Source organism: Malus sylvestris, chromosome 6 (genome assembly GCF_916048215.2).
Source record: "Malus sylvestris chromosome 6, drMalSylv7.2, whole genome shotgun sequence".
NCBI lineage: Eukaryota > Viridiplantae > Streptophyta > Magnoliopsida > Rosales > Rosaceae > Malus > Malus sylvestris.
Window position 1 is genome coordinate 27,439,555 of NC_062265.1, and position 14,979 is coordinate 27,454,533.

Below are 14,979 nucleotides of genomic sequence, written 5' to 3' on the forward strand. Positions count from 1 at the left end.
CACCATTTTTAGCCGCTTACGCACTCATGTTTAATCATGGTCGTGAATTTCGTTTGATTTATTAAATCCGATGACTAGGAATAAAGTGGGGTGCGTTTCCATTCGTAAGGCAATAAGGCGGAGAAACTATGTTACCATTATTAATAGTTTGAGGATGTCAAAATTTTCAGCGTTCAACATAGAATCATTGAATGTTCTTTTCGATGTCGGATGCTTCAACGGCTCTTCAGTTAGGGAATTTTTTTTTTTAATAATTAAATTATGTGACGGTACTTTCTTGGGTACTGCATGAGTACAGAGTACTGGATACTCTGAATATCTTAACCATTAGATCTTTGTTTCAAAATATAAAAATCAAGATCTAGCGGTTAGAATATTCAGAACACGCCATACTCTAGAGCACCCAAGTCGTGACTAAAACAGCTACGTACTATACAAACTTTCAAAGGTGATATCCGCACACTTTTTTTCTCATTATGCATGCCCATCTTTATTTCTATCTTCAGATCTTTCATTGAGTTCTTCAATTGAAATGTCAAAAGTGAATGAGTGTGCGCCATGGAAGAAAAATGGTGCGTGAAAGTCACTTCCCAAATCGTTTACATCGGTGCCTACAAGCCATCAAAATCAATAATCATCAGTCATATTGTTAGAACCTAAAAAATGGTGGACAAAAAGTCTTTGAAAGTTGCCCAGCAACTACTCACCTGTAGAAATTGTTGTTATTCATTTTCCAGAGGTAAACAAATAGCAATTGGATACCAAAACGCAGCGTTTTATTATGTAACAACCACGCACCTGACTAATAAAAACAAAAGAAACCCTTGAAACCAAAGCAAACCTTTACTTGGTCTTCACTCAACCACCCAGTGAGCCACCACGCTGTCTTTCAGCCTAACAGCTTCAACCATCAAATACCCCACCACCGGACATCTCCCTACAAGGTGTGATAGCGGCTGCAGAGGAGGTGAAAGAAAAGAGCGACCGAAAAATGCCACCAGAAGTGCCTCATTTTCGCTCTATCGTAACTCCTCTGGTTCGGTTCTCTTCTCCCGTCTCACCAGAAGCACAAGAGTGCCAGCCTCATAGACACAAGCAATCGAGAGGATCTAAAGCCATGAACTTTTCCAGAACCAAACTCATCCCTTTCCTTGTTTTGATCCTTTCGATCGTTTCGGTGCTCAGACTTGTTAGAATTGCTGTAACTACACCTCCTCCTACTCTTGGAAAGACATGTTCTTTCTCTTCCACATGCACCAAGTTTCGCGCAGAAACAAACGCCTCTGCCAACACCTCCAGCCTCAGGAAAAAGGAATACCAACTGCTGTTGAATCTCATTTCGCAGAAAGCTCCCTGCAACCTCCTCATATTCGGGCTTCAACCTCAGTATATATCTCTGTCATCAATCAATGCAGGCGGCATCACCGTCTTTCTAGAGGATGATCAAAAGAAGATAAGCACACTGAAACCAAATTCCAACACCACCAGAGTCTACAAGGTGGACTACCAGATACCTGCAAAAGAAGCGTACAGGCTGCTCAAGCACGCAAGGGAACACCCAGACTGCGTACCCAGCTCAAAACTGCTTCAACGATCAAAATGTCAACTTGCATTGAAAAATTTACCACAAGAAGTTTACCAGCTTAAATGGGATGTGGTGGTGGTGGATGGACCGAGCGGGAATGCACCAGAGGAACCGGGTAGGATGTCAGCAATCTATTCTGCTAGTATGATAGCAAGAAATGCAAACATTACGCATGTGGTAGTGCATGACGTAGACCGAATGATCGAGAAGTGGTTTTCCTGGGAGTTTCTGTGTGATGAGAACTTAGTTTCTTCCAAAGGGAGATTATGGAACTTTAGGATCACAGGCCAATCAAATTCTACAAATTTTTGCCCTGCCAAAGCAATTAGGATAGAGTAACATAATAGTTTTATAATTTAGCTTGTCACCCTGAGCTATAATTACAAAGAACAAGCTCCCTTGATTATTAAGCTTTTTCAATAGAGCAGTGGTAAAAAGTAGGAAAACTGGATGCCAAAGCAGTTCCTCGTGAACCAGCTCAACATCGAAGATAGAAAGACGGTTATGTCAAATTGTGAGATTTCAATCACAAACAGAGTAGGAGCTCTTTCTATTTCTCTTGGGGTACAGAGACCTAGTAGACAAAGATTTACATCAATTATTTTTATTTCTTTGCAAATAAGAATCATTATTTGTGTGCAAATCTCTGTGTCTATGACTCGAATGCGGAAATGTACAGATGATAAATCTGCAGTCCAAGTGCGGGGCCTTGCAGGCTCTAATATCCAGTGCCTAACAATATCAATTCTACTAATTACTCTGTTTGAACATGAACTAATTAAAGATGATCTAGGCATTAATGTCACCAAAGAAATATTGTTCTCATTTGCAACATGCATAAGATCTGAGGCAAAAATTTCATTGAATATATTTTATCAGGAAAAATTCAAGTTGGATACAAATGAGTGCCATAGTCGTTTGAACTTACAGCTCTATTTTGTACAGTAGCCTAATAATCAAATTCGGGTTGAATTTCACAAGTGTGCTACCTGCCCGCCTTCATACTTCCAGCTCCATTTGACGAGATCTACACCCCCAAATTCAAGGGAAAAAGTAGAGAACATGCACATTCATTCTTCCGACATGTCTGTCATTGGAGCTACTGTCAACTTGCATAACTATCACAGCAAAATTATTCACTCGCATCAGTTCTCTGCAAGAAGAGGGAAACAAATTAAGTGCCTAAGCAATCGGTAATTCTTGAAGAGTGTGTGGTGTTGTGTCGGCCCAAATTTCATGAACTTTACTCACAAAAACACTAAAATGAAAGCCTCCGGTCAGTTCTCTGCATGGTCTGGACTGTGATAAGTTCAGAAATCTATAATCCCAAAGCAATAAAATAAAAGCCACTAAACTAAACCCTTTAGGTTTAGGAAGGGTCAGTTTCCTCCCCCACCCCCTTAGTGTAGATAATATCGTTTGTTAAAAAAAATAAAAAAAAAATAAAAATAAAAAATAAAAAGATAAAAAAACCTTTGGAGACCCAATGGTGGAAACTTCTTTTTGGGGCCGGGCCAAACATCTTGTCCTCATAACCATGAGGTGGAAAGTGGGTTTAAGTATGTATATGAGTGAATATGCTCAACCAATATGAGGGGATGGGGATTACTTCAAAGAAAAATCTACTAAAACGGAAAAAAACTAGCTTTAAAAATCTTGAATTCCACAACAAACTTAAAGCTAAGATGGAACATGGAACTCACCATTCGTTTGCTGACGTAAGGCTGTATCTTAATTGGCATGTTCAACTGAATTTCAACCTTAGGTAATTTGTGTTTCTCCAACTCAAATTCTTTTCTGGACTCTTTTCGGCTACCGGACTGCCAAACTCTACCAAAATTAGGGAGCCAATTGGCATCACAGTCACTCATGACAATTTCCCCTCTTTTTTCAATCTCCATCTCCCTCTTTCTCCTTTCTGCCCAAGCTGCTCCGACACGGTTTGGATTCAATTTCTTGGACTTCTCCGACTTATTTGACAGGGAGATAAGGCTACCTGAAACTGGTTTCAGTGGAACACTAAACTGAATTTCTTCATCTGCTTGAAGCCAAGGAGGAGGTGCCCCAGTATGCACATTTCCACTAGCCTCTTTAGGACCCAAGGATGATATTTGAGTGAGATTCTGAAAACCTGAAGAGAAATCTTAAATGAGGATCCACAGCTAGAACATAACTATATCAACCTCCTACGCCAAGCCATTCAGATTCGAGACAGATGCATACGAGTTTTGCTACAATTCCTAAGAATTGATGTCTCATTGCTCAAGTTATGCATACATAGTGCATCAGGATGATCAGCTGAACAGAAGCAGAGAGAATACAAACATAAAAAGAAAAAGAAAAAATCAAAGGTTGATACCTGGAGAACTGCTCTGCCCTTTTGTCATTCTTCCATGCTGAGACCCCTCTCTTATCTATACCAAACATATCACGTGTTTTCTGATTTTATAGCCATTCATTTAAATGCAATCACAAGAAACAGATGTTTTTAGTGAAGAGTGTGGATGATCAAACTTACCCTTTCATTATCGAAGTAACCATCAGCTGAGAATTTTCTACCATTAGAAACCAAAGGATGTTGGGTACTCCTGCTAACTGGGAGAGTGAGTAAGCACACAGTAGAGGGCACAAAACACGCATAAGCCTTTTACTCATACAGGAGGAGCTTCTATTAAATACAAACCAAACGGATAATAAATAAGATATCAACATCACATAATTGAACATGCATACCTGTTAAACCATTTGAATTTATGGAATTTGTACCAGACCGTATTCCCCCATGATAAGAAGCGTTAGCAACAACTTGCGGAAAGCAGCCAACATTTGTAACTTGAGGGAGTCCTGAATGGGATACCTGATTCTCATTTGTATGATATGGTAAAGGAATGACACCATGTGAAAAACATGAATTACTATTATTTTCAGAAGTATCTATAATTCCATATTTCAGTTCAGTATGGATATCATTCGAAGGTCCAAATGTCGGTTCTCGAGAGCCTTCACCACAAGGCACAGCCTCAAGCTTCAGTGAATTACACTTCTTCTCCCACTGAAGACACAAAACAATCACCGTTCGTTAATGACTTGCCTCTAAAATTGACTAGAAGTCACTATTCTAGTATCTTTTCTCAACAAATCACATCAATGATGACTGAAACTGAAAGCATATATATATACCTTAGCAAGTTCATTTTCCGAAATTCTAAATGCATCGATGCGGTCCATTCCTCCACCGTATTTCCACAAGAAATGCTTCAAATTCTTCAGATGTTCAGCGGTCGCAAGGTGATTAATCGCATTACCACTGACAATTACAAAACCAAAAACAGAGCATAACCCCAATGTCATAAATATATCAATATATCACAATGCACGATTCAATTTCTTTCCAATTATACAAACCGCACAAGTCTCCCTATTTTCTACCACTTTCGTTTGATTTCTCGGCAAACAAACAGAACTTAAACAGCTAATTGAAAATTAAGGACAGAAATCTTACCAGACGAAGGAGCTATCGAGCTCGCCGATATCGGAGTCGCAGAAGACGCACCAGAGGCGATTGCAGGAGGCGTGTTCGGGGCGGAGAGGGCTAGGGTTTTTGAGAAAGAAGCGGACGTCGGCGAGCTTGGACTGGAAGCGAGAAAGGAAGGCGGAGAGGGACTTGGTGTGGTTCGGGATGTACCTGTGGCTCGGACCTTGGTCGTGATTGAGCTTGCAAACCACGCAGTACTCGAACTCGTACTTCTTCTTCTTCTTCTTCTTCGTGATCTCTTTCCTCTTCTCCTGCATCTTTCGATTGGGTTTTAGGGTTAGGGTTAGGGTTCGGGTTTAGGGTTCGACTGTGATCGTCCCCTTCCTCGCTCTATTTTGTTCGGAATTTGGAGGCAAACGTTTAACCGTCGCTAACTGCCACTGAAGTCGCGGTTTCTGTTAACGATTTCACAGTCTGTGATAACGGCGCTGTTTCCCGTACCATAGTCGAATATCGCTACTGCAAGAAGAAACGTTAGTCACGACGTTTGGACCGACGTGATCAACATTTTTTCCTTGGTTAATTTCGAGTACAAAGTTTTTATTACTGCTGGTAACAAAATTTTGAGGTTTTTACTGGTGGAGAAAAACTTTACAAGATAAAGTTCTTTTTTATGGGAAGAAACTCAGTCTCACCGCTCAGGCAATCGGAACATCAAGATGACGATATTTTAAATTAATCACGCAACGATAAGTTTTCTATTGTTAGAGAAAAATTCTCACACAACTAGAACATCAAAATGTCGATATTCCAAATTAATCAAGCGTTTATGTTCTCAGAAAAACAAACTTTTACACAACTGAAACATCAAGATAACAGTACAATCCAGTAATGCAATGGAGTGTGAATCACATTTCCACATGCATGACTGCAACAATTTGAGTCCCACCATGAATCCATGATCATCTGAACTTTCCCATCTTCAAAAGTGACCTGCTCTTTTTTCTCCATTTGGTTCATGGAAGATGATAGACTTGAGTTGACTTGACTGCACAACAATAATACCTAATGTCTATCTCTATTTTGTTACTTGTTAAAACATATGTACAAAAGTCTCATTATTTTATGGAAATTTAACATTCCCAGATCAAATCTATGAACAAATGAATGCATGTGACTATGAACTCCACCCTATCATGTCTCCCACATCTTGCCAAATCTTTTGCCAACTCTCAGTTATTGTAAAAACATAGGCACTACTACTCGTGGGAGCTCAAGCATTGGTCGGACTTCTCTTGAGACTCCTGAGCAGTGCTCGAACTCCTCTTGAGACGTCTGAGCAGTGCTCAAACTCCTTTCAAGTGATTAAAATGTTGAAAATGAAAATACAGACTTCTTTAACATGTCGAGAATTCGGCTACTTTTCAAAACTCCAAAAGTTGGTTCTATGATAATATCTACAACATTATTCTGTGCCACATGTACAATGGTTGGTTCTGAATTCCATTTAGATTCAGTTATGCTGCACAGCATATGAACAGTCAATTATATGCTCCACAATAATACTTGAATGCTCTGTAGAACTTGTACAAAAAAAGTATCAAACGTATGAATGTGTTGTCTATTTGGTTGTGATATCCGTGGGTTATGTGGTTCCCCCTTTGCTCATCTACGAGATATTGGAAAAAGATTTCTTTGTCCTACCAATAACGTCTCACTTGATATGTCTAACGGTCTTGGGTCGTGACTCATACTAGTATATCAGTCGTCCACGCACCAATACGTGAACATTAATTAATAATTGTGTAATGTTCTCGAGTCGTGACTCATACTAGCATATCACCCGTCCACTCATTAACATGAACATTAATTAATAATAATCTAACGCCCTTGAGTCGTGACTCGTACTAGTATATCAACCATTCACGCACCAATACGAGAACATTAATCAATAATTGTCTAACGTTATCGAGTTGTGACTTGTACTAGTATATCAGCCGTCCATGCACCAATACGTGAACATTAATTAATTTTCATGATCGTCTAACACTCTCGAGTCATGACTCATACTAATATATCAGTTGTCCATGCACCAATAGGTAAATATTAATCAATAGTCGTCGCGCGTGTGGATGGTACAACAGTATAACCCTAATGTAATAAAGATCGTAAGAGTAAGTAAAATGTAGAGTTATATGTATGGTTAAATGTATAAATCTCTACAGAAATAAGAGCATCAAATGGCATCGTAAGTGGACAATATGAAAAGACAAATGTTAAGGTTATGTCATGATGGCCTAGTTTGATGGTTCAACAAGCAGATGCCCTACATCTTTTGTCCCTTTGCTCTTCCAACTTTCTGAAAGAATTGATGGACGGCCCTCGTATTTTGGTAGTATTTGGTATTTCTGCAGATAAGAAATTCAAAGACAAGGCATCACCCATAATGTGGGTGGTCATATGTCAGAGTACTGCCTGTATATATATGATCAAAGTTTACTATTTCATCATACATTAAATCAAGGCTAAATTTAGGAAAGGTCTTTGATATATTATATACCACGAGTTTTATTTTGACCCTAAACTCTACTAATAGTTTATCTCGTTCTCGAATTATGTCATTTGTTGCACTAGTAGTCTTTTTGGTTAACTCCTTCAACTTTTCTGTTAAGTTGAGAGACAGATTTGAAAAGACCACTATACAATTAAATTTGACAGAAAAGAAGACAGATTTGATGAAATGATCGCTCATGTAACGCGGAGTTAAGTTGGAGGATGGGAAAAACTAATATGAGATTTGAAGGACGAAAACTAACATGTGGTAAGCTCAGAGACCTTTGCTACCACACAACCTTAAATCAATTAGGCTCCAGTAGTAGGCACTTTTTATAATTATATATATTTTTTTTTTGGTACAAACGGTATTGAGAAAGAGAGGAGTCGAATTTGAGGATTTGGAGACTTTTCAACATCGTAAAGGTTGACAAACCTTGCAAGGGCTTATAGACGTTGATCTACTTTCCTAATTGCATGACAATCAGTTTTGAAGTGGAACTTCAATTTCTTCTTATTATCATAGCAAGTTTACCTACATGTGAAATCGATGTATGAGGACGTGAAGAATTGTTCCAACATCAGAAAGTTAAGAAACCTCATAAGGGCTTATAAAAGTTGGTTTACTCCCCTCCTTGGCACTTGACCTTGAGAAAAAACCTCAACTTAACTTCTTTCATTGAACACAGAATATCGAGTTCAATATTTTATGCTCTCAAGAGCCATGAACTTCCATCATTGGTTTCCAACTTTTGAGCAGAGGGCATCTCATGATAACAACTGTTGGGTTCCTATAGGACAAGTACATTCAATTGTTTAAAATAGTATCTTTCTTTTGCTCATTGGTGAAGATTTTGATCCTTTTCACAGGAGTAAATATAGAAACATGCAAAGGAAAATCACTTAAAATAAAAGGCAGCCATGATAATGAAACCACTAGGCCATGCTCAAATCTGCAGACCAAAAGATTGTTTTAGGGAATCATCTTTTTCAAAGGACAAACAGTGAACAAGGGAAGGGTGGTGGGTATTTCTATCTTTGTAAGTTTAATGTTAGGACAGTTGGGGAGCTAAGCAGTAAACCCAAAAAGTGAAAAAAGAGGATGACGTACAGTTAATTAAGGCAGTGTGTCTTTCTTTTTATACCGGGATTCGAAAATCAAATAAAGTATCTGTCTTGAAATAATTAGCCAAATCTTTGATTACCCTTTGTTTTCCTTCCCATGCCTTCTTGCACTTTTCAGAAGCACCTAGTTTTTGAGAATTTGTGATCCTTTGTGCCCACTAAACTATGTCTAGCACTTGTTCTCATGAACTCATCCAGAATCAAAGTCATTGCATTATTGTAGGCAACCATATATATCCTTCCCTGATTAATTGTATTTGACTATGTGTAGAAGCTACTGACAAACGAAGCTAGCTAGCTCAAGAAAATACTTGTCTCCTTACATGTAATAAGACATTCAGAAATCAATATGTTGGCAAAACGTTTACTTTCGAGGTTTTAATGAGATGTTTTTGTAGTGTCAGCCAAACAATGATTTGCAGTTAAGGAAAAATGACTCATTATGTATAAGGCATCGATGAATGTTCGGTCACTAGTGCTGTTGAGTGCTGTGATTGAAAACTTTTTTAGTAGAGTCATGATCCTATCCCAAGAAATGTTTTCCTTTTTGTGTTGGATCGGAGACATGGGTAGTGGGTGTTTGGTTTCATGAACAAAAGTTTAAGAGGTTGAATCCAAGGGATGTACAGCAATAATGTCTTGTTGCCGCTGAATTACTTGCCCCTTTTTGTTCTGATTCATTTGCCATTTGCCTTTCTACATCGACATCAAGTTCTGAAACTTGACCCTTTTTACGTCAGATTTGACTATACCCTAGCCCGATCGATCTTTCCCTGTCTTCACTTCTCTTGGGTTTCAAATTTCAATATACATTTTCTAATCTATGTAAAATAAAAAAATCTTGGAGTTAGGGTTTTGTTATGACTACATTTTTCAATCAGCGGAGAGGGATTTGAACTTAAAAATCTCTTCAAACATTTAGGAAGAGATGTACAATATTCAAACTAAGGTTGTTAGTTTTGTGGTTTTGCTTGCGATTTAAGAATATCGTCGGGTTATGTGACCTCCTTATTGCACCCAAATCAACTTAAGAATATAGCTTAAAATATCGTTTTCTGGCATAACGAAATCATAGTTAAGTTAAAAAATAGTTTTTATAATTTGTGTCATACTAATTCTAATTTCTACCCAAGTCCAACATGCTAATTTGTTGTATATGTCCAGATACTGCGAAGTCCATACCTGCAAAGGCTCAGAAACTGATAAAAGAGGATACTTTTTCTTTGCTCTGAATTCCATGCAATCTTGGCCAATCTTTTGTATGATGGTTCAGTCAGTCAAATGCAATTAGCTTAATTAAAATCCTAATTATAATTATTCTCTTTAATTAAGAGAATGGTTGACGAACTGAGTCAATTTGTTTGCAGTCTGCTCCAAGTCCACATGCTTGATATGGAAGCCTAAAAAGTCATGGTTTTGTTTATGTTCCTTGGCATTCATAGAAGCATAATTTTGGGGTCCAGATTCCAAATTATTTCATATTAATATATATGCTGTATTTTTTCTGAAATTATCTTGAAGCCTCCAGATAATTAAACATTTTTCAATCAAGTTCCCCAGTCAATTAATTCATAAATTGTTCAGATAGAATTATGCAGCATATAAAATGGGGCTTTAATTAAACTTCTTCCAATTAGGTTTGTGTGATCAAAGTTTTGCCATATTTTCTCTCCTGTGTACATCTTCAGAGTTACTTGAGGGTGCAAACTAGAATGGGAGAATTTGTCCTAGTACAAAAACAAAGTTGCGCTTCAAGCTTGACCCAGTTTGGTTTGTGTAAACAGAGTTTTGCATTCTTTCCTCTTTGATGTATACTATATTCAGGGTCGCTCGAGTATGCGAAGTAAGAGGTGAGGATTAGTCCTCGTATCAAAAGAAAATTTTCCTTCAACCTTATCCAGTTGGAATACAAATTAAACATTTAGAACACACATGCATAGGCTGGTTCAACTCTAAATTTTACAAATTAAACATAACACCTTAATCACAAAAAATGAACATAGTTCAAATCTCATCATGTTACACTTTTATTGTATCCATCAATTTCTGTTTTCTCCAAAGAAACATTCCACAAAATCCAATACTCAATCAGGAAAGAAATACACAAAAATCCTCTTCTCTCGATCTGTCGTCTCGAATCCGCGAACCAAACGGACCCTTTCTTTTTTACGGCCTAAACCTTTGCCGGCACGACTGGCAAGTGATCTCCATGCACGTAGAGTCCATCTGAAGCATTGCGTTCTCCTTCATTCTCTCAGCCTTCTCCACTTCCTCTCTCGCTCTCTCCCACATGTGCCGGGCACGCGCAAACTCCGACTGAGCCAACTCCATCTCTCTCCTCGTCAGCTCCCTCACTCGCTCCGCGTAGGCCTTCTCCATTGCCGCCAGTCTGATTTGCTCCGCCGCCTGCCATTTCAAAGATTCCACGCGGCCGGCTGCCTTGGGATTCAAGGCATCAAACTCGGAAGTGTTTGGATTTGAAAAGACGTAATGATCCGAGGAAGAAGGTTTGGCTGGCCTTACACTGATTGATAATTGTAGGTCAAGCTGGGAATTATTAGGCCCTTCCTGCACTGCTGACTTTGATCGATGATATCTTATCGAAGAACCCGACGGCCGAGATGTCATCAAGTGAGGAGAAGGGAGGAGCTGCAACTCCTTTTGATCATCTCCTTCCATTGGAGATAAAAAAGAAGCAAATGAATGGTTTTGAGTACAGATATGACTAATGCAAAATAGCTTGTGTGATATTCCAAAAGTTGTGTGCCCTATATATACACGCAACTCAAGCATGCCCAAATTACCATCATGCCCATGTTTAATGTTAATTTGTGGATTATTCAAAGGGATAATGGAACTCATAAAGGCAATCTAGAAAGTCAAAAATACTAATTAAGAGAGTCGTCGTCTATTTATTATCAAACAGTCTCACAGTCTCACATGTTATATTATTTCAAAATTAATTATTTAAAGGAGAAGTCAAGGAGATTAATCAATCAAAAAAGGCATAATGGGTGATGAAGATAGATAGCAAGGATATTTAACATATAATTTGAGAAATTTTCTCTTGTCAAACTGTCTCACATGTTATATTCTAAGATCCGCCTTAGACATTTACAACAGTTTGATAAATGTTTTATGGTCAATCAGTCTTACATATATCCAAGAAATGTTTACTGGTCAATCCATCTATTTGTCAAACTCATCTCATTACTGCTTGCTGGGAGTTATTGCAGAGGATTTGGATTAGCTCACTTTCATGAGAGATTTTTCAGTGTGATCGTCACACGAGGTGGTACATCACGTGTCCTTATATAAATTGTAGGTTATGTGTGTTAAAAGGTTAATAACTTAAAAATTAAAATTTTCCACCACTTACATAAAAACACGTGGTGTACTATTCGTGCTCCCGTCACAACTAAAAATTTCTCCACTTTCACATGTTAATCTAAAAATGATAGAGTGGCTGATGACAGAATTAAGCCATGAGTTTGACATTGGTCTTCATGTATTTTATGCGCCTCCTCCTCTGGTGGATACATTGACCTTTGAGGATGCGGTTGGGTTTCCTCAAACCCGTTTTGTCAATAGTAATTGTTGTTCTTCGGTCTTTTGACCCCCAATTTACCAAAACAAAAATATCTAGTAAACAAACATTACCCCACATGAGTTTTAAACGTCCTATTCTTAAGTAGAAGGGTATATTGGTGAATTTACACAATTTTAGAAAGATTTGAACAACGTGAACCCCAATGTCCGTTATAGAAGAGCCAAACCCTATGAAAAAATAACGGATCACGTAATTGGGGTATGATTTGCCTTTTTCATGTGTTCATGTGGACTTATATGGAGTGGTTTTAACTTTTTTCCCCTTTATTCTTAATATTTAATCTCTTTGACTTTTCTTTTTGGGAGAGATAAGTAATCGATATTCTTTTTGAATTTATGTGTTTGGAAGTCTGAGAATTTAGAGATTCGAACTACTAAAGAGAGAGAAAAAGAGATTTGGACTCTTAGTTCGTGCGCGGTGAGCATGCAAAATACATTAATAAGAACAACGCAATTTAAAATAAATGGTTTGAATTTCTGAATTCGTTGTCTCTAGATACAAGGATCCGAAAAAGAGACGAGGAGGAAAGGGCGTGTAATAATTACAGTCGCACGTGCGTTTCGGTTTTGGGATGGGCTTTTTTTTCCTTACAATTTTTTTTAATTTGTTTTTTGGACGTGGATTTATAAGCTTTATTGGTAGGCCCAAGGTTGTCGGCCCTCTTGTTCTAAAAAAGCGACCCACTTTCTATCTCGGCATCTCACGCTTCGGGCAGATTGGCACGTGGGGATGGGCTCACCCTCAAAGTGTGAACTGTGAGATGAGGACCATGATTGGGTCTCTGATCCTGCCACTTGAGCCGTTGGATCACCGGGTCCCCCCTAACAGACCTCTCTTATTGTAACATTGTGTGATTGGGGGGGGTTCACCGAAAAAATGGTGGGTATGCAGTCGAACGCACAACTTTGCTTTAGTTTAGTACTTCATTGGATTTGACGTATGTACTTTATAAGCTGCGGATGGTAGCGTTGATAACACATTAATAACAAAACGTTTGGTAGAGTATCATCAATTCATCAAACAAAATTTCATGTTTAATAAAAGAGGAATGTTGTGCGCATCAAATTCTTTTACATTGTCGGCTGATACGATTTTTGAGTTCGGCATGTTTATTTAGTTGAAACGACATAAATTGTGAATTAAAAAGAAGAAAAAATGAATGAGCATGCTATCAACTAATCATAGGTGATTTGATTCATGATTTTTCAAGTATTGCATTACAAATTTAAATGTGAAAACTCAAATTATTTTTTAAATTTAATATGCACTAACACATGAAACATGAAATTGGAATAATTTCAATACTCATGTCTTAATACGCATGGAGGTAAAAAATTATAGTTATTGTAGTAAACATGTGGGATTCAACCGTGAAGTTTATTTGCCTAGATTCCATGATGTTTAAATTCATATTTTGCTTCTTATGACATATTTACTTACTTAGAAAGACAAAAGCTATGAGTCGGGAAAGGAATGATCGGTTGTGTGATCAATTAACCATATAAACTTGATTTTTTTTTATTTAGTTTCAAATTACGAATTTAAATGTGAAACTCGCATATTATTCAAAGATGACAAGTTTAGAATTTAAATTAAATTAAACATTCATATTTTAATGAACTCTTAAAGATCATGAATCATAATAATTTTAGATCACATTTCGTATAAATAAATATGTGACATGATGCAGTAGAAAAAGGAATGCTGCAAAACAAGATGAAAAAAAAGGCAAAAAAGAATGTTGACAGTGGGATTTGAACCCACGCCCTTTCGGACCAGAACCTTAATCTGGCGCCTTAGACCAACTCGGCCATATCAACTTGGTGCTGTTAGATGTGAATTGTACCTATATGACAGATATACCACTTGCACATCATTGCAGTACGAGATTTTTCACTGTGCCCAAAATATGGGGCGGAACACCACATATCATTATGTAATTGGAGGGACACTTAAAAAAGAAAACTTTCTTCCAATTGCATAATGACATGTGGTGTTCCGCCCTGTGTTCCAGACACATTAAAAAATCTCTTGAAAAACATGCATTTCAAGTATAGAAATGAAGGATCAAAAGCTTTTTTATTTTCATTTTTCAAAGGGAGGATCAAAAGTTAAAAAACAGCCTCTTATAATGAATAAAAAAAAGTGACGACATTTACACAACATACATGACGATACGTCTATAGTGTGTTCAAAGTTCATTGAAACTAATAAATTCAGTTTAATCAACCATTTTATTGCACACGAGGATTTGATCTTGCCACGCTTCAATTTTTATTTTGTTCAATGAGGTACCAAATTGAAATCTCGTGAACAATAATTGCTGATTGAAAATTAAAAACTAAAAACTAATTATATGTGTATCAACATGTGATTGAAATGCAAGTGAAATCATCACGGACATGACAAGTCCCACCAATAACTTAGGTTGTTGGTATCCATTTGTCACTAAGATGCCACCATAAAAATCAAGTGGAAAGTTTTATTTAAGAGTAATGTTAAAGAGACTAAATTTGCAAACTAAATAATGTGTCACCAATAGGATATGAGCACGTTTATCAACATTTAAGTAATAATTCAATCATCAACTTTCATGTCATTTAGTTTACAAAATTTAATCTATAAATTTAG

At 37.5% G+C, this 14,979-nt stretch overlaps 3 protein-coding genes and 1 non-coding gene across 13 annotated transcripts; 1 reads left to right on the plus strand and 3 right to left on the minus strand.

Moving 5' to 3' along the window:
* Positions 1–230: 230 nt before the first annotated feature.
* LOC126626496 (TITAN-like protein) lies at positions 231–5,528 on the minus strand. Of its 10 annotated transcripts, none has more exons than XM_050295829.1 (11): positions 5,088–5,528; positions 4,766–4,892; positions 4,319–4,637; positions 4,104–4,180; positions 3,945–3,999; positions 3,809–3,883; positions 3,289–3,716; positions 2,514–2,703; positions 1,640–1,898; positions 708–1,514; positions 231–611 (listed from the first exon to the last, which is right to left on the minus strand). In XM_050295829.1, exons 1-8 carry the CDS (start codon positions 5,375–5,377, stop codon positions 2,656–2,658), a joined length of 1,419 nt encoding a protein of 472 aa, XP_050151786.1. In that variant the 5' UTR covers positions 5,378–5,528; the 3' UTR covers positions 231–611; positions 708–1,514; positions 1,640–1,898; positions 2,514–2,655. The 10 variants fall into 10 exon arrangements, with proteins under 10 accessions (XP_050151786.1, XP_050151792.1, XP_050151790.1 ...); XM_050295835.1 differs by having other exon boundaries at positions 708–1,396; positions 1,515–1,898; XM_050295833.1 differs by having other exon boundaries at positions 708–1,432; positions 1,515–1,898.
* LOC126625574 (glucuronoxylan 4-O-methyltransferase 1-like) lies at positions 992–1,924 on the plus strand. Its single transcript, XM_050294631.1, has one exon. The coding sequence runs from the start codon at positions 992–994 to the stop codon at positions 1,922–1,924; it is 933 nt and encodes a 310-aa protein (XP_050150588.1).
* Positions 5,529–10,607: 5,079 nt separating the features above from the next.
* Positions 10,608–11,478, minus strand: LOC126625205 (zinc finger protein SHOOT GRAVITROPISM 5-like). The gene has a single exon (XM_050294295.1). It carries the CDS (start codon positions 11,415–11,417, stop codon positions 10,905–10,907), a length of 513 nt encoding a protein of 170 aa, XP_050150252.1. The 5' UTR covers positions 11,418–11,478; the 3' UTR covers positions 10,608–10,904.
* Positions 11,479–14,087: 2,609 nt separating this feature from the next.
* Positions 14,088–14,168, minus strand: TRNAL-AAG (transfer RNA leucine (anticodon AAG)). Its single transcript has one exon. It is a non-coding gene; the product is annotated as a tRNA-Leu (tRNA).
* Between the last annotated feature and the right edge of the window lie 811 nt (positions 14,169–14,979).